The 24,049-nt window shown below is 37.4% G+C and overlaps 1 protein-coding gene across 2 annotated transcripts in view; it reads right to left on the reverse strand.

Annotated features, from left to right (window-relative positions):
- The window catches only part of INTS7 (integrator complex subunit 7), a 103,019-nt gene that overhangs the window by 57,368 nt on the left and 21,602 nt on the right, over window positions 1-24,049 (reverse strand). For both annotated transcript variants that reach the window (XM_027613388.1, XM_027613387.1), the window contains 3 exons: window positions 21,527-21,573; window positions 17,839-18,038; window positions 17,239-17,361 (listed from right to left, as the gene is read on the reverse strand). In XM_027613388.1, coding sequence (XP_027469189.1) covers window positions 17,239-17,361; window positions 17,839-18,038; window positions 21,527-21,573 — 370 coding nt within the window. The remainder of the gene's footprint in view (window positions 1-17,238; window positions 17,362-17,838; window positions 18,039-21,526; window positions 21,574-24,049) is intronic.

Genomic DNA, 24,049 nt, shown 5'->3' on the forward strand with positions numbered 1-24,049 from the left:
GGTCTATCCAACAGGAATATCTAACAATTGTAAATATCTATGCCCCTAACGTGGGAGCAGCCAACTGTACAAGCATTAATAACAAAATCAAAGAAACACAGCGACAATACAATAATAGTGGGAGACTTTAACACCCCCCTCATTGAAATGGAGAGATCATCTAAGCAAAAGATCAATAAGGAAACAAAGGCTTTAAAGGACACACTGGACGAGATGGACTTCACAGATATATTCAGAACATCCCATCCCAAAGCAACAGAACACACATTCTTCTCTAGTGCCCATGGAACATTCTCCAGAATTGATCACATCCTGGGTCACAAATCAGAACCCAACAGGTACCAAAAGATTGGGATCATTCCCTGCATATTTTTGGACCACAATGCTTGGAAACTAGAACTCAATCACAAGAGGAAAGTCGGAAAGAACTCAAATACATGGAGGCTAAAGAGCATCCTGCTAAAGAACGAATGGGTCAACCAGGAAATTAAAGAAGAATTTAAGAAATTCATGGAAACATATGAAAATGAAAAGACAATTGCTCAAAATCTTTGGGATACAGCAAAGGCAGTCCTAAGAGGAAAGTATGTAGCATTACAAGCCTTTCTCAAGAAACAACAAAGGTCTCACATACACAACCTAACCCTACACCTAAAGGAGCTGGAGAAAGAACAGCAAATAAAGCCTAAACCCAGCAGGAGAAGAGAAATAATAAAGATCAGAGCAGAAACCAATGAAATAGAAACCAAAAGAACAGTAGAACAGATCGACGAAACCAGGAGCTGGTTCTTTGAAAGAATTAACAAGATTGATAAACCCCTGGCCAGACTTATCAAAAAGAAAAGAGAAAGGACCCAAGTCAACAAAATCATGAATGAAAGAGGAGAGATCACAACCAACACCAAAGACGTACAAACAATTGTAAGAACATATTATGAGCAACTCTATGCCAGCAAATTAGATAATCTGGAAGAAATGGATGCATTCCTAGAGAGGTATAAACTACCAAAACTGAACCAGGAAGAGAGAGAAAACCTGAACAGACCCATAACCACTAAGGAAATTGAAGCAGGAATCAAAAATCTCCCAACAAACAAGAGCCCAGAGCCAGATGGCTTCCCAGGGGAATTCTACCAAACATTTATTTTTTAAAGAAGCATTAATACCTATTCTTCTGCAAGTGTTCCAAAAAATAGAAATGGAAGGGAAACTTCCAAACTCATTTGATGAGGCCAGCATTACCTTGATCCCAAAACCAGACAAAGACCTCATCAAAAAGGAGAACTACAGACCAATATCCTTGATGAACATGGATGCAAAAATTCTCATCAAAATACTAGCCAACAGGATCCAACGGTACATTAAAAGGATTATTCACCACGACCAAGTGGGGTTTATTCCTGGGCTGCAAGGCTGGTTCAACATCCACAAATCAATGTGATACAGTACATTAGTAAAAGAAAGAACAAGAACCATATGATCCTCTCAAGAGATGCAGAAAAAGCATTTGACAAAGTACAGCATCCTTTCTTGATTAAAACTCTTCAGAGTGTAGGGACACAGGGTATATACCTCAATATCGTAAAAGCCATCTATGAAAAACCCACAGTGAATATCATACTCAATGGGGAAAAACTGAGAGCTTTGCCCCTAAGGTCAGGAACACGGCAGGGATGTCCACTATCACCACTGCTATTCAACATAGTACTAGAAGTCCTAGCCACAGCAATCAGACAACAAAAAGAAATCAAAGGCATCCAAATCGGCAAAGAAGAAGTCAAACTCTCACTCTCTGCAGATGATATGATACTTTATGTGGAAAACCCAAAAGACTCCACCCCAAAACTGCTAGAACTCGTACAGGGATTCAGTATAGTGGCAGGATATAAAATCAATGCACAGAAATCACTTGCATTTCTATACACCAACAACAAGACAGAAGAAAGAGAAATTAAGGAGTCGATCCCATTTACAATTGCACCCATAACCGTAAGATACCTAGGAATAAATCTAACCAAAGAGGCAAAGAATCTGCACTCAGAAAACTCGAGAATACTCATGAAAGAAATTGAGGAAGACACAAAGAAATGGAAAAACGTTCCATGCTCATGGATTGGAAGAACAAATATTGTGAAAATGTCTGTGCTGCCTAGAGCAATCTACACATTTAATGCATTCCTATCAAAATACCATCCACTTTTTTCAAAGAAATGGAATAAATAATCCTCAAATTTGTATGGAACCAGAAAAGACCCCGAACAGTCAGAGGAATGTGAAAAAGAAAAGCAAAGCTGGTGGCATCATAATTCCGGACTTCAAGCTCTATTACAAAGCTGTAACCATCAAGACGGTACAGGACTGGCACAAAAATAGACACAAAGATCAACGGAACAGAACAGAGAGCCCAGAAACGGACCCTTAACTCTATGGTCAACTAATCTTCGACAAAGCAGGAAAGAATGTCCAATGGAAAAAAGACAGTCTCTTCAACAAATGGTGTTGGGAAAATTGGACAGCCACATGCAGAAGAATGAAACTGGACCATTTCCTTACACCACACAGAAAAATACACTCCAAATGGATGAAAGACCTAAGTGTGAGACAGGAATCCATCAAAATCCTTGAGGAGAACACAGGCAGCAATCTCTTCGACCTCAGCCGCAGCAACTTCTTCCTAGAAACATCGCCAAAGGCAAGGGAAGCAAGGGCAAAAATGAACTATTCAGACTTCATCAAGATAAAAAGTTTTTGCACAGCAAAGGAAACAGTCAAAAAAACCAAAAGACAACGCAGAATGGGATAAGATATTTGCAAATGACATATCAGATAAAGGGCTAGTATCCAAAATCTATAAAGTACTTCTTAAACTCAACACCCAAAGAACGAATGATCCAATCAGGAAATGGGCAGAAGACATGAACAGACATTTTTCCAAAGACATCCAAATGGCCAACAGACACATGAAAAAGTGCTCAACATCCCTCGGCATCAGGGAAATACAAATCAAAACCTCAATGAGATATCACCTCACACCAGTCAGAATGACTAAAATTAACAAGTCAGGAAATGACAAATGTTGGCAAGGATGCAGAGAAAGGGGAACCCTCCTACACTGTTAGTTGGGAATGCAAGCTGGTGCAGCCACTCTGGAAAACAGTATGGAGGTTCCTCAAAAAGTTGAAAATAGAGCTACCATATAACCCAGCAACTGCACTACTGGGTCTTTACCCCAAAGATACAAATATAGGGATCCGAAGGGGTACGTGCATCGCGATGTTTATAGCAGCAATGTCCACAATAGCCAAACTGTGGAAAGAGCCAAGATGTCCATTGACAGATGAATGGATAATGAAGAGGTGGTATATATACACAATGGAATATGATGCAGCCATCAAAAGGAATGAGATCTTGCCATTTGCAACGACGTGGATGGAACTGGAGGGTGTTATGCTGAGCGAAATAAGTCAATCAGAGAAAGACATGTATCATATGACCTCACTGATATGAGGAATTCTTAATCTCAGGAAAGAAACTGAGGGTTGCTGGAGTGGTGGGGTGTGGGAGGAGTGGGGTGGCTGGATGATAGACCCTGGGGAGGGTATTTGCTATGGTGAGTGCTGTGAATTGTGTAAGACTGTTGAATCACAGATCTGTACCTCTGAAACAAATAATACATTATATGTTAAAAAAAAAAAAAGGAAGAAGATAGCAGGAGGGGAAGAATGAAGGGGGGGAATCGGAGGGAGAGATGAACCATGAGAGACGATGGACTCTGAAAAACAAACTGAGGGTTCTAGAGGGGAGGGGCATGGGGGGATGGGTTAGCCTGGTGATGGGTATTAAAGAGGGCACGTTCTGCATGGAGCACTGGGTGTTATACGCAAACAATGAATCATGGAACACTACATCAAAAACCAATGATGTAATTAATCATAATTAATGTGATTAACATAACATAATAATTAAGAGATAAAATAAAATAAAATACTAAAAAAAAAAAAAGAGTAGTTCAGAAGCTCAGGGAGAAGGACTAGATTGCTGGAGAATGCCCACCCTGATATGAGGGGATGCCATCAGAATGGCAGAGAATAAACGGGAGGAAGCACCTAGACTCAACTCAAAGACGCAATTCTGAAGAAAAGGGGCAGTGAAGAATCCAGAGAGGATACAGTTTCGACAGTGAGAAAAATGAGTGAGGACAGTTCAGTGCAAAGAAGCCAAGGGAACGGGAAAGGCTGACAGGGCCAAATACACTAAAAGGAAAGAAGACAAATGCAGACAAGCCTCCAATCTAGCATTAAGAACCCTGGTGACATTTGACGTGCCTAAGCAAAAGTGATAGGGAAACAGATCTAAATGCAAGTGTATTAAAGAGTGAAGGACAAAGAAATAGAAGCAGACACAGATGCTGTTTTTGAAGTGCAAAAGAAAGCAGTTTTTAAAAAAGTGATTGTGTTTAAGTAATACCAAAGTCTTTTCTATTTATTCAAATTCTTAAACCATTGCCATTTACCCGTCTTCTTACTGCCTAAGTTATCCTGCCTTACGCTGTTAATTAGCTTATGTTTGGGAATAAATTCCGCAGCCAAATAGCCCCAGAAGTTAAGGACTATGTCTTGTGTTTATACATATTCAAAATTATGTCTTACAGAGTGCTCTGTGTATTAAGACACATTTAACCTTTTGGGATAATCGAGAAGGCATGTGCAAGACATTTATGATAACAGTATTAGTATTTTTTAAAAAGCAAAAAGAATTTTACCATTTAAAAAACTGAGAAAAAGTGTTCAAAAAATTTTTGATAAAATTATTGACCATGTTATCTTCTAATTTCTGTCACTCAGCACAGTATTGGGTACCTACAATGCTCTCAGTAAATAAACACTGATTTCAAGGTTCGTTAATTCAAATCAGTTAGCTTAACAGAGCACATCACAAAGTTCCCCAGAGATGGCAGGTCAATCCTGTTTCAATGAGGAAATGTGGCTCCCTTCTGTTCCAAGGACATGACCTATTACAAAACTGTCTTACCAGGTCCATTTTTCTTATTGACAGAAAGGAAATCTTCAAACACAAGCCCCTTTCTCAGTCACTACCACGGTCTTCTTCACTGACTATTTGGTCTGAATTTCTCTCTCTCTAGGCTGGCTTACCTCACTGCTCAACTGAAGCTCTGTCCTGAATTACTGTTTTCTGGGTCAGTTCCTAAATAGGGGCTTCTCCTCTACCCTAGAATGGGACTGGCCACCAGGGATGTGTTCCAGAAAAGCACAGCAAAAAGCTTATAGTCTTTAAGGTACAGAAAAATGTTATGTTTAAAAGTACTCTGTCAGAGACATAACCCCTCTAATTTTTCTATGTTTCCATTGTACCAACCTACAAAGAAAAAGATGATTAAAAGAACTAATTCTCAGGCTTAACTTATCATTCCTCCTAGTATTAGGTAAGGAACAAAACAGAACTCTCAGGAGATATAAAGCCAAAAATAAAATTGTATCTTTGAAAATATCCAGAACAGATAATCTTTCACTTTGTAACAGGTTGTATAAATCAACTTCTTCAGATAAAACTATAACATCAGAATATTGTAAACTATTAATACAAATTAACACCAACTAAAATGGATATTTATGTTAGTAAGGCATAAAAAAAATCCAAACAAAACTATAAACATGAGAAAATATTTTTGTTCCTATGAAGTTACTATTTTCGACTTCTTTAATAATAATATACTATATTGGGCCTTCATTTTGGGCTTTTAACATTCAGAATGGAAGTATTTCCTTTAAACCTGGAATATATGATTCCATGTGGAAATTATAACACCTACCAACACACCAGTAAAAGTAGCAATGAAAAAGACACAATTGGCTCTTAAAATTCCAAAACTCAAAAATCAATCAGTGGTGGATAAGACTGGTTGAGAGGAAGGAAGGAAGGAAAGATAAAAGGAGGAAACCTTAGAAGAAAAAGAATTACTCTTGGTAACTGGGAGTTAAATTCAAATTTGAAATCAAAACTATTATCTTGTAAAGGTTTTATCATTAGCACTGTTTTCTTCTGCTCTATTTCAATATTTTCAAAAATACATCTAGGCTCTAGTAATGATTATTTGACCACATCTATTTAAATAAAATCAATACGCTCAGGTTTCAGGCACATGAAAAAATTCTTTGTGAGATAGACAAATATTAAAAAATATTTTTTTTCAATTAGAATTAACCAAAGAAAAAAGTTACAGGAAAGATAAATCAGAATAAAAAACTCAAGAGAAGATGGGGTTTAATGAAGAAATTAGTAAGCTGTGAAATCAACAAAACATTTAACATTTAAGTCACCGTTAATGTGGTTGTGAAGTTCAGTACATATATTATGAAAAAATTTATTACAAAAAAAGAAACCACTGCATAGCATAAAAAAAAAGACAACTGATCATCAAACTGCAGATTATTTTAGTAAGACATAGGGGGAAAGTGGAGTGACAGGCAGAAGAGGAGAATTCAGACCTACTAACACTTGTGACATTTCAAAGACCACACTTTTCATTTTTAATAGAGATACACAAGCTCTTAGATTAATATATATTGAGTATAGAGAAGTAAAAAAAAAAGTAAAAAAAAGTTTAATTAGCATATAAAAATCTTTTTAATTTACTAGAGAATAAAAGAAGAAAACAAGGTAACAAAGGGAAGTAATGAAAGAAAGGAAACAAAAAGAATGTATAAAAACAGCATAAAGATGGAAGAAGTTAAGTAAAAACCCTCAGGTATATCAGTAAATGCAAATAAGCTATGTACACTATTTAAAAAGACTCAGATTAAGTCTAAGGACGTAAATCTAACTGGATGCTATTTTATAAGGATGAAACCTAAATGACAGATAAAGGTTAAGGATAATAAAACTGGCAGACCTAGTAAATAATGCAAACAAAAATAAACAAGTAGCAATGTCAATGATACATAAAGAATCTGAGGCAAAGAGCTTAAAATAGAAGACAGGATTCCTTCATATTAGTTAGAGTTCTATTGTGCAACCAGAGAGCATTAGGATTTGACACAAACTGGTGCGAGATGCTAATAAATAACAAAACTTCATAGATCAAAAAGAGAAAAAAACTAATTTAAGATGGTATACTTGAGTACTATCATCAGTACAGTAGATTCAATATAGCTTTCAATACATACACATACTATGTAACATATTATATACTATATATTTATCTACATATTACATTACATAAAACATACTTGATATAATCATATAGAAAATATACCTTCTTTTCAAATCCTTCAAACTATAGCTGACCTTTGAACTATAGTTGACCTGTGAACTACACAGGGGTTGGGGTGCCAACTCCCTGCACAGTCAAAAGTCTGTATATAAACTTCCCCCAAAACTTAATTACTAATAGCTTACTGCTGACTGGACGCCTTACCGGTTAAAAATAAACAGTTGGTTAACACATATTTTGTAGGTTATATGTATAACATACTTAAAATAGATGAAGCCAGAGAAAGGAAAGTGTTACTAAGAAAATCATAAGGAAAATACATTTGCAGCATTGTACTGTATTTATTAGAAAAAAAAACTCCATGTAGAAGTGGATCCATGCAGTTCAAACACATGTTGTTCAAAGGTCAACTGTATTTATAAGAAGTGATCCTATACTGGGCCACAAAGAAACTTTAAAATTAGAAATTAGTAACAAAAGGCTGGCAACAACAAAAATTCCATGAATTAAAAAAACTAATCACTTCAAAAATAGAAATTTCCAGTTACAAGATAAATAAGTACTAGGGATGTAATGTACAACATGGTGACTACAGTTAACGCTATGTGATGTATAGGAAAGTTAAGAGAGTGAATCATAGGAGTTCCCACCGTACGAAAAATTTTTCTCTTTTTATTGTACCTATATGATGACAGATGCTAACTAAGCTTACTGCAGCAGTCATTTCACAATAAATATAAATCAAACCATTATGCTGTATTCCTTAAACTTATACACTGATGTATATCAATTACATCTCAATAAAACTGGAAAAGTATATGAATAAAGAAGAAAAAATTAATTTCAGGGTCAAAGAAGAAATCAAAATTGCTCTTCTGGAAATTAAAAAAACAATCATTTGTAATACTGCTAACAACCTTGAAATACTTAGGAATAAATCTAACAGAATGTGTACAAGAGTTGTATGCTGAACAGTAAAAACTGCTGATGAGAAACTGAGGAAGACCTAAATACATGGAGATATATACAATGTTCATGGATCAGAAAACTCAATACTATTAGGATGTCAGTTTTTTCCAAATTGATCTATAGATACAAATACCAAACAAAATTCTAGAAAGCTTTTTTGCAGAAGCTAACAAACTAATTCTAAACTTTGTAGAAAAGGCAAAAAACCTAGAACATGCAAAATAATTTTGATAAATACAAAGGTAGAGGACTCACACTATCTGATTCCAACACTTACTATAAACCTACAGTCATCAAGACAGTGTGCTACTGGGGCACACCTGGCTGGCTCAGTCAGAGGAGCGTGCTGACTCTTGTTCTCGGCGTTGTGAGTTAGAGCCCTACGTTGGGTGTAGAGATTACTTAAAAAAAAAAAAAGTGTGCTATTCATTTGAGGATAGACACACAGACGAAAGAAACAACAGAAATCAGAAACAGACTTACATAGATATGGTCAAATGATTGTCAACAAGGATGCTAAGGTATTTCAATGAAGGAAGGACAGTCTTTTCAACAAACGGTGCTGGAACAACTGGCTATCTAAATACACCTCAATCCCTACCTTGTACTATATACAAGAGTCAACTCAAAATGGATCACAAAGAGTTGAATATAAAACCACAACTATAAAACTTCTAGAAGAAAACACATGGCAAAATCTTGTGACCTGGGGTTCAGTAAAGATTTCCTAGATAAAACACAAAAAATACACCCTAAAAGAGGAAAAAATAAATAAACTAAATTTCATCAAAGTATAAAAATAGGAAATGCTTGCAAAATACACAGCTGATAAAGTATTTGTATCCAGAATATATAAAGAACACAGTAACAAGAAGACAACCCCCCCAAAAAAATGCATAAAATATTAGAATAAGCACTTCACCGATGAGACACAGATGATCACATATAGATGAGATATAAATGACAATTAGGGAAATGCAAATTAAAACCATGATGAGATATCACAATACACCTATTAAACTGGCTAAAATTACAAAGTCATATAACAGAAAGTGCTAGTAAACCAGAGAACTAGAACTCTTATACACGGCTGGTAAGTGTGTAAAATGGTACAGTCATTATGGAAAACAGTTTGGCAGTTTCTTACAAAGTTAATAATACATTTACCATACAACACAGCAATTCAACTCCTACATATTGACCTAAGAAATGTCTCCAAGAGACCTGTACAATAGTAGCTTGATTTATAATATCAAAAACTGGAAACAATCCAAGTGTCCACCAACTTATGAATGAATAAATAAAACTGTGGCATGTCCATACACTGGGATACTACTTCTCAATAAAAAGGAATGAATTACTGCTTAATGCACCACGGATGAATATCAAAGAATTATGCAAAGTAAAAGAAGTCAGACTCAAAAGGCGACATACTGTATGATTTCATTTATATTCTAGAAAGGCAAAATTATAGGGACAGAAATCAGACTGGTGATTGTGAGACTGACTACAGAGGAGCCTGAAGGAATACAGACATTTTCCTCACTCCAAAAGTGAGGAAAGTGTCCCACATCTCATTTGTGGTGGTGGTTACACAAGTATAGACATTTATTAGAACTCACTGACCAGTATACCTAGAAAGGTTTCTGTAAACAAATTATACTACAATAAATCTGACTTTTAAAAATGCATTTCAGGGGCGCCTGGGTGGCTCAGTTGGTTAAGCGTCTGCCTTCGGCTCAGGTCATGATCCCAGGGTCCTGGGATTGAGCCCTGCATCGGGCTCCCTGCTCAGTGGGCAGTCTGCTTCTCCCCCTCCTTTCTGCTTGTGCTCTCTCTACCTCTGTCTCTCTCAAATAAATATTTTTTTAAAATGCATTTCAAATTAAGGGCAATGAGAGCACTAGAAGACATAATTTATGGAAAGTGGGCATCTGCACTGAGGGGAAAATTAATAGCCTTAAGTGTTTTCATTATTAAACAAGAATAAAAATAAATGTTCCAAGTACTTAAAAAAGACAAGAAAGCCATGCTTCTGCAAAGTCTAATTGAGAAAAGGGGGATATAAACACTAACAGTAAGAAAAAAATAAAAATAAAGATAAAATTTCAAACACAAAAATACCAAAAATTATAAAGTTTCTCGATACTGATACTAATGAATCTGAGAAGTGAATTAAATGGAAAATATTATCAAAACTGGTTCAAGAAGAGGTAGAAAACTTTAATAGGGCAACATCCATGTAAGTAATTGGAAATATTCTCAAAATACTATCCCTGGAGAAAGTTCCAGGTTCAGATGGACTTATAACACCTTTTAAGCAATATCTTTAGGAGACAGAAAATTTCGATGTCATAGCTATTCACCATTCCAGAGCATAGAAAGAGAAAGCTCCCAATTCATTTTATTAAGACGGCACAACCCCAACCCTACAATCTGCCAATGTATACAAGAAGGAAAACTGTAGAATAATGTTACCTTTAATTAGAGCTACTCTTAAAAAAGCATTTTTATGTATATGCCAGACACCATATGTATATACACGGCTTCACCCAAAAATCTTAACTATCTGGCAGTCCTCTATTTCCCTAGTCTAATGGTATTTCTATGTTTCTTTAAATTCTTCCCATGAAAAAACAAAAAGCAAACAGACAACATATACTTTAGCAGTATAATTTCAATTCTTTGCTCTTTTAAAGTAGAATTCCTTTATTTTTTATTTATTAGTTTTTATTTAAATTCCAGTTAGTTAACATACAGTGTAATATTAGTTTCAGGTGTACAATTTAGTGATTCAAGACTTCCATACATGACCCAGTGCTCATCACAGCAAGTACACTCCTTAATCCCTATCACCTATTCAACCCAACCCTACCCACCCCCACCTACTCCCTGGTAACCATCAGTTTTGTTTTGGTTTTTTTTTTTTTCAAAGATTTTATTTATTTATTTCTGAGAGACAGAGACGAGAGAGCGAACACAAGTCACGGGGTATGGGGGGGGGGGAGAGGCAGAGGAAGAGAGAGAAGCAGAATCCCTGCTTATTAACAGGAAGCCTGACACAGGCCCCATCCCAGGACCCTGAGATCATGACCTGAGCTGAAGGCAGATGCTTAACTGGCTGAGCCACCCAGGCGCCCCCATCAGTTTGTTCTTTATAGTTAAGAGTGTTTCTTGGTTTGCCTCTCCCCTTTTCCCCCCCGCATGATCATTTGTTTTGTTTCTTAAATTCCACATGAGTGAAATCATATATTTGTCTTTCTCTGACTGACTTATGTTGTAAAGCAGAACTCCTTTGAAAACACTTTCTATATTTACTGTCTCTGATATTTCTCCTGTTTTTCCAATCACTCTTGTACTCACAATATTCCAATAAAATTGTTTTCATGCAGGTCATCAACGACTTCACTTTGCTAAATGCAAAGGCGAATTATCAGTCCTCATCTCTTGGAGAATACAAATACAGGTCAGTATCTCACACAGTGGACTACAGCCAACTTCCTATAAACTATCTGGGCTTATCTCCTACTTCACTGGCTGCTTCTTATCACGCTGTTTTGCTGGTTATTTCTCATTTCATCATTGCCTGAATCTTCTCATTTATTCTCTCTCCTTAGGTAACTCATCCAGTCTCATGATTTTAAATACCATCTATAAACTGATGACTCTCATATTTACAACTTCATCTAGATCTGTTCATTAAACTCCAACTCCTTGACACCTCCACTTGGATGTCTGACACCGTAAACTTTATTTGGTCAGAACTGTACTCCTGATCCTCAAAAAATAAGCCTCCCAGAGTCTTACCCATTCCAAGTAAATTTGTTGAAGCCAAAACCCTTGAATCATCCTTTCTTTCTCTTATACTCTATAAATAATTTGCCAGTAAATCTGTCAGCTTTGCCTTTAAAATATATCCAGAATATTACCACTTCTCCCTGCTGTCTTCACTGCTCCCCCAGGTTCAGAGAGCCATAGTATTTTCTAATTGGAATGTTTATATAGTCACCTCCTAAATGTTTTTCCCTGCTTCTGCCCTTATGTCCCTAAAATCTAGTCTCAGTACACCTAAGTCAGAGAGAATCTTTTAGAATAAGTATGCTAATGTCCCCTGCCCCTCAGACCCCCAATCCCTAGTAAGCACTATTTTACTCTGTTTTTATAAGTTCGGCCTTTTCAGATTCCACAAGTAAGTGATATCATACAGTATTTGTCTTTCTCTGTCTGACTTGGGATGGGGGGGTAGGACAGATGTTTAAGGGTACAAACTTACAAGTAGTAAGTCCTGGAGATCTAATGTATAGTATAGTGAATATGGACAACAATATTGTATGATAACCATCAAACTTGCTAAGACTCTAGAACTTAATTATTCCAACCATTAAAATTAAGAAATGATAATTACACAATGTGATGGGGTACTAATTATCACTACAATGGCAATCATATTATAATATATGTCTCATATCAACATGCTGTACACAGTATTATATGTCAAATATATTTCAATTAAGAAAGAATAATGGCCTGTGCTAATGTCCTTACAAAGGACTCACAGGCCCTAAATGATCTGCAACACGCTCTATCCATCCTACAGCATCTCTGACTCAGCCCCCCATACTTATAGTCACAGTGACCTCACACTCATGAATGCTCTCACCTCAGGACATTTCTTGCTGTTCTCTCTGCTGGTAATGCTCTTCTTTCAGAGGCTCATGAAGTTGGTGGTCCCTCCTTTAGGTCCTTGATCAAGTGCCAACTTCTTTTTTTTTTTTTTAAAGATTTATTTATTTATTTATTTGAGAGGGAGAATGAGATAGAGAGAGAGAGCATGAGAGGGGGCAGGGTCAGAGGGAGAAGCAGACTCCCTGCTGAGCAGGGAGCCCGATGCGGGACTCGATCCCGGGACTCCAGGATCATGACCTGAGCCGAAAGCAGTCGCTTAGCCAACTGAGCCACCCAGGCGCCCTCAAGTGCCAACTTCTTAGTGAGAGCTTCCCTGGCCACCCTACGCAACACTGCAACCTATACTGCACACTCACTAATCCTCTTCCTTGACTTTTGCTCCACAGCATGTATCACTACCCGGCCTCTCCACCCGGCAGAAGCAAATCCAAACCTTCTATAGAGAAATTCTTCAGAGAATTCCCACATACACTTTTCCAAGGAAAATGAGGAGCTCAAGGTAAAAAACAGCCAAGTATATAAGGAAAAAGAGTACTACAAAAGAGGGCCAATAGAAATCGAGAGCAGAGACATATCTGGAGAGACTTTAGATAAGCTGGAGAAATAATTATTGAACTGAAACAGGAGAAATTATTCACAACACAGCACAAAGAGATAAAGAGATGGAAAAAAGAATATAAGGTACATGGGGGACTGATAGAAGGGCTAATATATATTTAAGTGGAGATCCAGAAGGAAAGGCAGTATCTGAAAAAATTATGGCTGACAATTCCCAGAACTGCTGAAAAGCACCAATCTTACGATTCAAGAAAATCAATAGTCTACACAGTTTAAATAGAAATCTATAATCAGATGGTTCATAGGACAGAACGTCAAATTAAAGAGACATTTTAAAGCAGGAAAAAAAATTCTTTCAAAAGAGTACTGCTATTCTCAGCAGTAATAATGGAAATCAGTAGACAGTAGAATGGTAGCCTCGATGTCCTGGGCATTCCACTCCCAGAGAAAGTGTCTTTCAAGGTTGAGGGCAAAATGAAGACATTTTAAGACAAGTAAATACTGGGAGAGCCTACCACCATAGACCCTCACTAAAGGACTTTCCAAAGACAGAAGAAAAAGTATCCCAGAGAGAAAGCCTGAGATGCAAGAAGAGCAAAAAGAGTGGAAGGTCCCAACGATCATGAATTTATAAAACAACAAAATTGTTTGATAAGATAGAATTAAGACACATGATAACAATGCATTAAGTTTAGAGGAATATAAATGAGTAGTGTATTGTAAGGTCTTTGCAGCAGAACTGACATAGGACAAAACTGAAACATAGATGCATTAAAGAGGGGCACCTGGGTGGCTCAGTCACTAAGTGTCTGCCTTCAGCTCAGGTCATGATCCCAGGGTCCTGGGATCGAGCCCCACATCGGGCTCCCTGCTCGGCAGGAAGCCTGCTTCTCCCTCTCCACTTCCCCTACTTGTGTTCCCTCTCTTGCTGTCTCTAAAAAAAATCTTTAAGATTTAAAAAAAAAAAAAATTTAAGAAAATAAAAGATGCATTAAAGAAAGACAAAGTAAAACGATGATAATCTTTTTCTCTTTTTCAAGATTTTATTTATTTGAGAGAAAGAGAGAGAGCATGAGCGGGGGGAGACGCAGAGGGAGCAGACTCCCTGCCGAGCAGGAAGTCTGATGTGGGGCTTGATCCCAGGACACCAAGACCATGACCTGAGCCGAAGGCAGATGTTTAACCGACTGAGCCACCCAGGTGCCCCTAAAACGATAATAATCTATCACATAGACACATCCAGGAGAAAACTGAAGTAGCTACATTAACATCAGACAAAAGAGAGATGCAGTACAGAGATCTAAAGAAATGAAAAGATATAGCATGTTCATGCATTAGAAGACTTAACAGTGTTGGGGCGCCTGGGTGGCTCAGTTGTTAAGCGTCTGCCTTCAGCTCAGGTCATGATCCCAGTGTCCTGGGATCGAGCCCCTGCTCCACGGGAAGACTGCTTCTCTCTCTCCCTCTCCCACTCCCCCTGCTTGTGTTCCCTCTCTCACTGTGTCTCTGTCAAAAAAATAAATAAAATCTTAAAAAAAAAAAAAGACTTAACAGTGTAAAAATATCAACTTGTTACAAACTGATTCTTCCATTCAATGGAATCCCAATGAAATTATCAACTTTTTTTAAAAGTGAAACTTGATCAGCTCCTTCTGAAATTTATATAGAATGTCAATGGTCAATAAAGTACAAGTATCCAGAATATACAAAGAATGACTACAAATCAATAGAAAAATAAGACTTGAATAGCCATGTCACAAAAAAAGAAATCCAAACGGTCAATAAACACATTAAAAGGATGTTCAAAAAAAAGGATGTTCAACTTCTTTAGTAATCAAGGAAATAGAAATTAAAACTACAACTTCTAAACCGGTAAAAATGTAATCTAAGGATGTAGAGATCAACAGGCATTCTCTATTTAGAATGTAAACTGGTTCAATCACTTTGGAACACAGTTTGACATTACCTGGTAAAGCTGAAAATATACATATTCTGTACGTCAGCAATTTCACTCTTAAGTATATAAAGAAACTCCTGCACATAGCACCTAACTGCCAGGAGATAAACTGAAGAATGCTCATAGCAGCGTTGTTTGCAAGAGATGCAAGTTGGAAAAAACCTATCGGTAGCAAGTAAACTGTGGTCCATTCCATATAATAATGGAATACTACACAGCAATTAAAGGAAAAAACATGCAACCACATGTATGAGTCTCATCATTATAACGTTAAGCACAAGAATAAAAACAAAAAGTAAACATTAATTTTTAGGGAAACATATATAGGTAGTAAAACAGTAAAGAGTGAAAAAGCGATCATCACAGAAGTCAAAATAGTAGTTTCCTTTGGGTTGGCTTTACGATTCTGATCAGGGAGGACCGTGCCAAGGAAGGTGGCAGGCTTCTGTGAACCTGCGGTGTTGTTCTGCTTCTAGCTGGATGGTGGCTACTTTGTTTTCATTTACAATTATTTAAACTATTAAATATTTATTTTACATACTTTCATGTGTATGTGATCTCTCATACAGAAAGGAGAAAATGAGAAGGGAGTGCCTTCACCAGGTCTGGTTCCCTTTGGTGGCTAACTGACTACATTCTCTTCTCGGAAAGACAGTATTATTTAGTAGAAAAAGCATTAGAGGACAGAGCTCTCTTAATTAAAATCTTAATTAAGTCCTCTTAGGAAGCTCTCTTAAGCACAGTAAGTCTCTCTGAACCCTAATTTGTTCATCTACTATAAATGCAAATACTAACAACTGCCCTTATCTCTTGGGATATTTGTGACTATCAATCACAATATACTGAAGAGTGTTGTTTAGAAAATTGCAAACAAAAAACCAATTAACACAGCAGCTTAATTTCATAATCTGAAATTCAAAGGTTTTTGTTGCACGGTAGCTACGATGACACTAAGAGGTAATAAAATCCATGAAAATAAAGGTCAAATTCTAACAATCTTCCATTTCACTTTAAACAGCATTTTTTAGAAAACGGTACATCTGTTAACAGTAATGAATAAACAAATAGGTTCCGTTTTGAGAAAGAACAAATATAAAACATTAACTTAACCTAAAAAAATGCTGTAAAAGATGCCACATTAAAAGTCTAGAGATTGAGGGGCGCCTGGGTGGCTCAGCCGTTAAGCGTCTGCCTTCGGCTCAGGTCATGTTCCCAGGGTCCTGGGACCGAGCCCCGCATCGGGCTCCCTGCTCCGCAGGAAGCCTGCTTCTCCCTCTCCCACTCCCTCTGCTTGTGTTCCCTCTCTTGCTGTGTCTCTCTCTGTCAAATAAATAAATAAAACCTTTAAAAAAAAAAAAGTCTAGAGATTGAGACCTGCTCTTGTATTTACAAAAGAAAACTTAAGAATGTCTTTCCTCTCCATGAAAAGGAAAAATATACTTTGCTGAGTTACGCTTGTAGCACTTTCTCCCTAATAAATCACAGTCAACACCAACTGTTCTCCCTGAAGTGAGTAAAGGAGACTGAAATTAAATAAATGATTTCATTGGGCTTCTCAATCAGCCTTAGTGCTGCTACGGGAAAATTCACAAGAAATTGAGAGGCAAGTCTAACTCACTAAAAGAACCTGAAACATGAAAGGATAAAGGTTTTATGTATTTACTTTGCCACTTGAAAAAACAACATCTGCCACAAATATCAACAATACCCTTAAATTTTTTTCATATTCAAACATTTAAAAGATGACAAAGATGATACAAAAATGTGAAGTAAAATGATTTTTTACAATGTTGCATTATTTTTCTCTATAAAATATTAATGTTCAAAGTTTACATACCTGAATGTTTTCCCTACTCCAAGTGTGTGGTGTTTTATTGGCAAGTAATTTCAGATCTTGAATAGTAAGTCTCTTTACTGCTTTCCTAGGGTCATTCTTCAAATACTGCAATAGAAGCTGAATCTATGAAAGAAATAAGTCATTCGTGAACAATACTGTCACTGAAATTACCACGTATAGTATAATTTAGTCAAATTTTTAGAGTTGAGACAGAACTCACTTCCAATTGCAGCCCAGTCACTTATTAGCTATGTGTTCATGTTTGGGCCACTTTCTTGTCATTCACAAAAATATACTTATCCCTCAACTTGTAAGGTTCTAGCGTGGGACCCGGCTCTGAATATTCAACTCTTTCTTCTCTCTCCTGCCAACCCCATACTGCCATGTACCCCCACCTCCACGCCATGTTCCTAAAAGGCTCCCAAGAATTAGGACTGTGAATACAGAAAAGAAAAAAGCAGGCAAAAGGAAATGAAAGTGATCTTTATCCGAGAAGGGACCTTAATATCATCAAAACTTATGATTATTATTTTTTTTTTAGTTTATACTTAATATGCAAGTTTACTGAAAAAAAGGCAGTTTAAAGAAAATTGAAATTACCTGCTTAGGTGTATCAACCAAAGATGAAGCTGCAAGCAAAGTAAAGGTGTGCAAAGAAACAATCACCATTTTGGTGGAGGGGTAGGATGTGACCAGCTGCTGTAAAAGCTGCCGTGCGCTGGACGCCAGGATCGCATCATGGTGCATGTGCTGGAGGATGGGGATCAACTTCAGTTTCAAGTCCACTGGTGTGGCTAAACCTGAACACAAAAGGAATCGTTAGGGACAGATTTCTGATGGTCATCCTTGATAATATTTCACATTTAAAAGTGATTCAATTAGGGCGCCTGGGTGGCTCAGTTGGTTAAGCATCTGCCTTCAGCTTAGGTCGTGATCCTAGGGGCCTGGGATCCAGCCCCGCATCAGGCTCCCTCCTCGGCAGGAAGTCTACCTCTCCCCCCTGCTCATGATCTCTCTCTCTCACTTTCTTTCAAATAAATAAACAAAATATTTTTTAAAAAAGTGATTCAATTAGCAAAATGACCATTTAAAAACAAATACTATGCTAATGTTATATTTATGACATTAAAGATAATTATACTGGAGCTAACCCAATTAAATTCTTTTTTTTTTCCAAAAGCATTTATTGTAACAGTTTTTCGGTGAGTATAAAGCTACATGCTGACAATAGAAAATGCCTTTAAAAGGCACAGTAGAAAGCAAAGTCGTATTTGCTGTCTATTCTTTCTCACAACATGCTAAAAAGATATATAAATTACAGGTACACATACACCTATGTACGCACATACTCAATGGCTACAATTTAATTATATTTACAATTTTAATTCCTTCAACATTAAGTCAAGATCTGGATGTGAATAGACTGTATGTGGAGGGGTTCTGAAGTTTTCTGAACTTTGGGTAGCAGTGCCTTTTTTTTTTTACTGCCTACACAGCCGGAACTCCATGAGGATTAACTCCAATGCATCTTCTGCTGTCAACACTGGAGCTACACAAACAAAATCTTTTCTTCTACAGCATGGCTTTGTGATGATAGAGAACAAAAAAACTGTCAATCATAATTTACTGCATATATGCCAAAAGCTAATTTATACTCTACAGAGCACTGTTTCGCCATTGTGAAGTAACTGTTAGTGTTAAAATATGAGAAGATTTCAGCATCCTGGGGTGGCTTACATCAACAAACTGCCTTGCTATTGGGCCTCTATTTAAGTCTGGCCAAAGCAGAGAGCCCCAGGAGATGAGAGGGAGAAAAATGACGTCAGAGTATTGACTCTCTCGTTTTCTCTCTGCAGTCATACATACCATGCTTATGTTATTAACATTTTGATCCTTAAGGTCCCAAATGCATCTGACACTGCTAACCATTCTGTCTTTGAAACTCTCTCCCAAAGGCATACTCCTCCTGGTTTTTGTCCTTCCTCTGGTTGGTCCTTCTCAATCTCTTCATATTCATCTGTTTTATCCACGCTTTAATTTCTGGTATTCCTTGGAGTTGGTAATAAATGGTAATAAATTTTCTTCTCACCCTCAATACCTTCCCTGAGTGAGGTGACATAATCCCATGGCTTCCATTATCAGCTATATGCTCAAGACCACCTCCTACCCCTCCACCCTGCCCCTGAACTTCGGATAACATAAATCCCATTACCTCCTGGTCACCTCCACTGGGATGTACAGTTAGAAGAGTCTGTACTTAGGGCCAAAGAGAGCTTCTGATCTTCACCACAAACCTGCCCCTCTAAAAATTTTTCCCATTTCAGTACATCACAGCCTCATCATTATAACTCCTCAGACCTTGGAGTCTTTCTTGACTCCCTTACTTCTCTCATACCCCACATCCAAATGTATTAGCAAATCCTTCAGGTTCTATCTTTAAAATATAACCCAAATCTGACTATGCCATTCTGCTTCCATTGCTATCACACTGGTCCACTTCCACCACCATCTCTAGACTGGATTATTACAAAAGTCTCCTAAGTATTCTCCCTAATAGGCTTTTCCCCATGGGAGACTCCTGTCTCCTATCCCTCCCCTCTTCCTCTGTAAATCTGGGCTCCACCCAGCAGTCCATGGAACTCCTTGTGTTTACAGACATTTTTACTGGTCTAGAGACACTCAAGAGGTTTTACTTTGCAGAAACACAAGCATCCTACTTTATTCCTCAAACTCCCCTGCCATTTCCGTATCTTGGGCTCCAGCCTTCCTCCACTTGCCCTCACTGCCACTCTTGTGCTTTATTCCCCCTCTTTCTCTTTCAACCCCCTAGTTCCTGTTCTTTTGCTTTAAATCTTTTTATAGATAAAACTTAAGAAACAATAATGAATCTTAGGTGTATAAATTAATAGGTTTCTACATATCGGTATACTCAAATAACCATCACCCAATATACACAATACTCCAGCACCTTAGGAGACTTACCTATATAGCTTCCATCAATTCCCTTGCTATCTGCCCACCGTTTGGGGTTAGCCAGTGAAGAGCCCCAGCAGGGGATGGGAGGGAGAAGAAAGAGGTCAGAGTATTTATTCCCTGATCCCTCTCTACAGGGTCACATCAGGTCATATCACACTGAAGGTCAGTTTTTCAAACTGGCCCTCTTGACATGACTCCAGGTTTCTGGTAACCACTGCCTCTCCGCACCTTTGGGTATAGGACTACGTTATCCCCTACTGTTCACCCTGCCTACACCTTTGTAACTGTTCCTTCCTTCAACCCTCCTTGGATTATTTTAATTCGAGCATGACATCTATTTCCTGATGCAGTCTTGTCTGACAGAGCCAGGGTTCAATAAAAACTGCTCAGTGAATGAGGGCTGATGCTTCCTTTTAAGGACAGCTTTCTGCAGGAGAGCCCTTTGCTGGCAGTGGGGAAAAAAAAGGACAAAGGAAAGGAGGACAGGAGAAAGCTCAACCGCTGTATCGTGGTCTTCAAGTCATTTTAATGTGGCTCCATTTCCTCTTCTGTAAAACAGACATAATAGTGTTGCCTAGCCGAGTCTGCCAAGTTGCACAATTCACAGCAATGCCACGTGGAAAAATACAAAGAAGGTGGTGCTCTCCGAGCCGCGTAGTGCTGGAGCCGCAGGCCCCCTTCAGTGACTGGGACGGGAGTAGGTGAGGCCAGCACACATGAAGCAGGGCATGGAAGATGAGTTTCGAAAAGCTGGGCCTTGAAGGCTATGGTAAGGAATTTGGATCTGAGTTTAGCTGCAACTGGAAGACACTGGAGGAAAATTAAAAGAACATGGAGAGCGCCTCAGAGTTTCTGACAGCCCTCTGCTCTCCCAGATCAGAGTGCTCTTCCCCTAAATAACTGCAGTTCTCACACAAATATCACTTCGTTAGAGGCCGTCCTTCAACATATACAAAATATAAAGCGCCCCCTTCCCCCGTGGGGAGCAAACTACTCCGGGAATTCTTATCCTTCTTACCTTTTTCTCCATAGCAACTGTTATATCATATTTGTATTTGTCTATGGCCACCTCTCCCCCATTTCTGTCACTAGGATGTCGGCCGCACGAGGGCAAGGACCCCGTTTTGTTCACTACTGAATCCTAAGCACCCAGAACAGTGTGGGACATTTAGAAGATGCTTAACAAACATTATTTGAATGAATTAGTGAATGAATGGTGACAAGCACATAGTAAGTACTTAATGTTAAGAGCTATTAATATTAATATAAATCCCAGTAAGTCACTTCATAATACTGAATGAAGCATACATACCTTGAATCATTTCACTGATTTTGTTACAGATTCCTACAGCAAAATCCCTTTGGAAAGAGAGAACAGCAAAAACTTTAAAACCAAAAAAATTACATCTGCTTAAGTTTCCTAAGGACATAAACAGAGCACAATCAACACAGGAGAAACATTATACTTCAAATCGTAACTAATACTCCAAACGTCAGGTAGTGGGGGTGGGGTAAGAAATGCAACTGAAACCGAAATTCCCACCAGCAAATGGGCTTATGCCAAGACTGTTTCCAAGCGGTATTCAAGGCAAGATGTTCTGATTTATGGGTGCTGTTGCAGTTTGCGTCACTGAGTGCCACTGTCTAAAAGATTCAAGGTCATTATCTCAGTCTACAATATTTTAGGATGTGCTTTTAAGAAAAGCTTTTAACACCTTAAGCTGATTATATAAGCAATAAAATACATTTCGAATATTCTAAATTTAAGAAAAATAGACTAAGTATGAAGTAGAAAAGCCAAGTAGGAGATATGGGCAGAATATTACCAAAAGCCAAACTATTTAAAGTTGGCCATTGTTTTTTTATATTATATACATTTAAAGTGTTTTCCCAAGGTGCTGCTTTTGATTCGGTCCCAATAAATATATCACTGAGTGCTGCAAAAGTTATTAATAACATGAACATTTGGGATAAGACATTACATCATATGTAAGGAAATATAATACAGATAATATGATCAAGCTTGGCTCACTTAGCCACAATGAATGATATGTAAGATAGGAGATACTTCCCCTCTGTAGTTCAATGGATGTCTACATAAAATATTTCCTGCCATTAAGGTATTATTTGCCATTTTCAATTCCATTCTCATAAGCGAATAGCATAGTTTTCCAGAGGCTATATGATGTATAATAACATCACCTCTTGACAGCTGTGCATTCTTGTGTTTCCTAGAATTTTCTAAGGTAGTAGGTTCAGGTTTAGTGTACAAATATGTTTTCTGAGATTAACTCAGTTCTCAATTCTTCTCCTGTGCTTTTACTATATTTGACTATATCTATTACTAACCCTGTAACATCATTATCATCCAACACATTGTTTTGGAATCCTGAAGTTTTCCTTATGCTTATAGAGAAACATATCAGGAAGTACACACTGCCATACTTTGCAATAAGATTTTGAAAGATTTTTCTAAAATTTTATCTAAAATTGCTTTTTTAGAATTGAACAATATTTTATTCCAAAATACAATAAAGTTTATTTGCAAAACATTTTTTTATACTTAAAAATGAATCACTGGCTTGACAAAGAGATTAGAAGACTCATTTTCTCAACCCACAGCTGTACTGTCTAGGTCTAAAGATGCTGAGAAAGGTAAAACTGACATATCAGAGAGTTTTCTAATTCATGGAAGAATCTATTCTAAAGAAAAGCAAAACCATAAATAAAAAAAATATGACTAAAGCTATCCTTCAATTTTTCAGATGTTAATAATTTAACTTATTGTGCCTTATGAAATAAGACATTTCAGAAAGTATTATGGTACCAGTTAACTTGAGGTTTCGTTTCAAGACTAATTATTGAGAATTAAAAAAAAAAGACTGAGTATTTTAAATGTGCTCTTTAAAAGCAAACTATTGATTTTTAAACTAGAAATCATAACAGGGTAAGTTATCGTAACGCACTGGCTGGAGAAAGGCACATAAGCTAAGAAACGGCTGCAGCTGACAATGCTGAATACCTGGATGAAAAGTCAGTGCAAGACATCAAGCACTGCCACTTTTCAACACTGGAGTAACTTACCACATAAAAGATTTAGCTGCAAACATGAAGACTGAGTTAATAGTTCAACTGCAGAATTTTACCTCTACCTCACAAATGGAAAATCTACAGACATGGCTAGATGTGCTCTTTTGCTTGTATCAGCAACACCTAATCAGAAAACATCATCTTTTATGTGAATTCTCGGCAATAAACCGTATTTGTGCTGAAAATTTCAAAGCAAGTACCTTTTTTTTTTTTTTAAATCTCATGATTTTCCTGGAACACCAATGTTGCTATCTTTACCACTGGTACCAAAGCAATGAGCAAAACTGCTGGTACCTTAGCAAGAACCAAGGCAGTGTCATCAACTGTCCCAGCAGCGACTGTATTCTCCACCCCTGTGCGCTCACATTAAACGGAAAGAAAGGAAGGAAGGAAGCCAGATGCACTTACAAATGTCCTTGATAAAACAGTGAAAATTACTAATTCTATTGAATTTCAACCCATGAGCAAGTATCTTTTTCATATTCTCTGACAAAACAGAAGCCACACATATGTACACAGCAGTTGTCTCCAGGAATAGTACCACTTAATTATTTGAGTTATGAGATGAACTAGACATTTTTTCATGAAACTTCATGGTTACTCAGACTTGGCTATTTGGCAGACATTTTCTCAAAAGATGAATAAATTGTCAATTCATGGAAAATAACTGGGCAAATATTTTTACCAATTTGAGTTTCTAAGCAAAAATTAGAATTTCAGAAAACTTGTATCTATCGCCATGAAC

The sequence above is a fragment of the Zalophus californianus genome, chromosome 10, assembly GCF_009762305.2.
Source record: "Zalophus californianus isolate mZalCal1 chromosome 10, mZalCal1.pri.v2, whole genome shotgun sequence".
NCBI lineage: Eukaryota > Metazoa > Chordata > Mammalia > Carnivora > Otariidae > Zalophus > Zalophus californianus.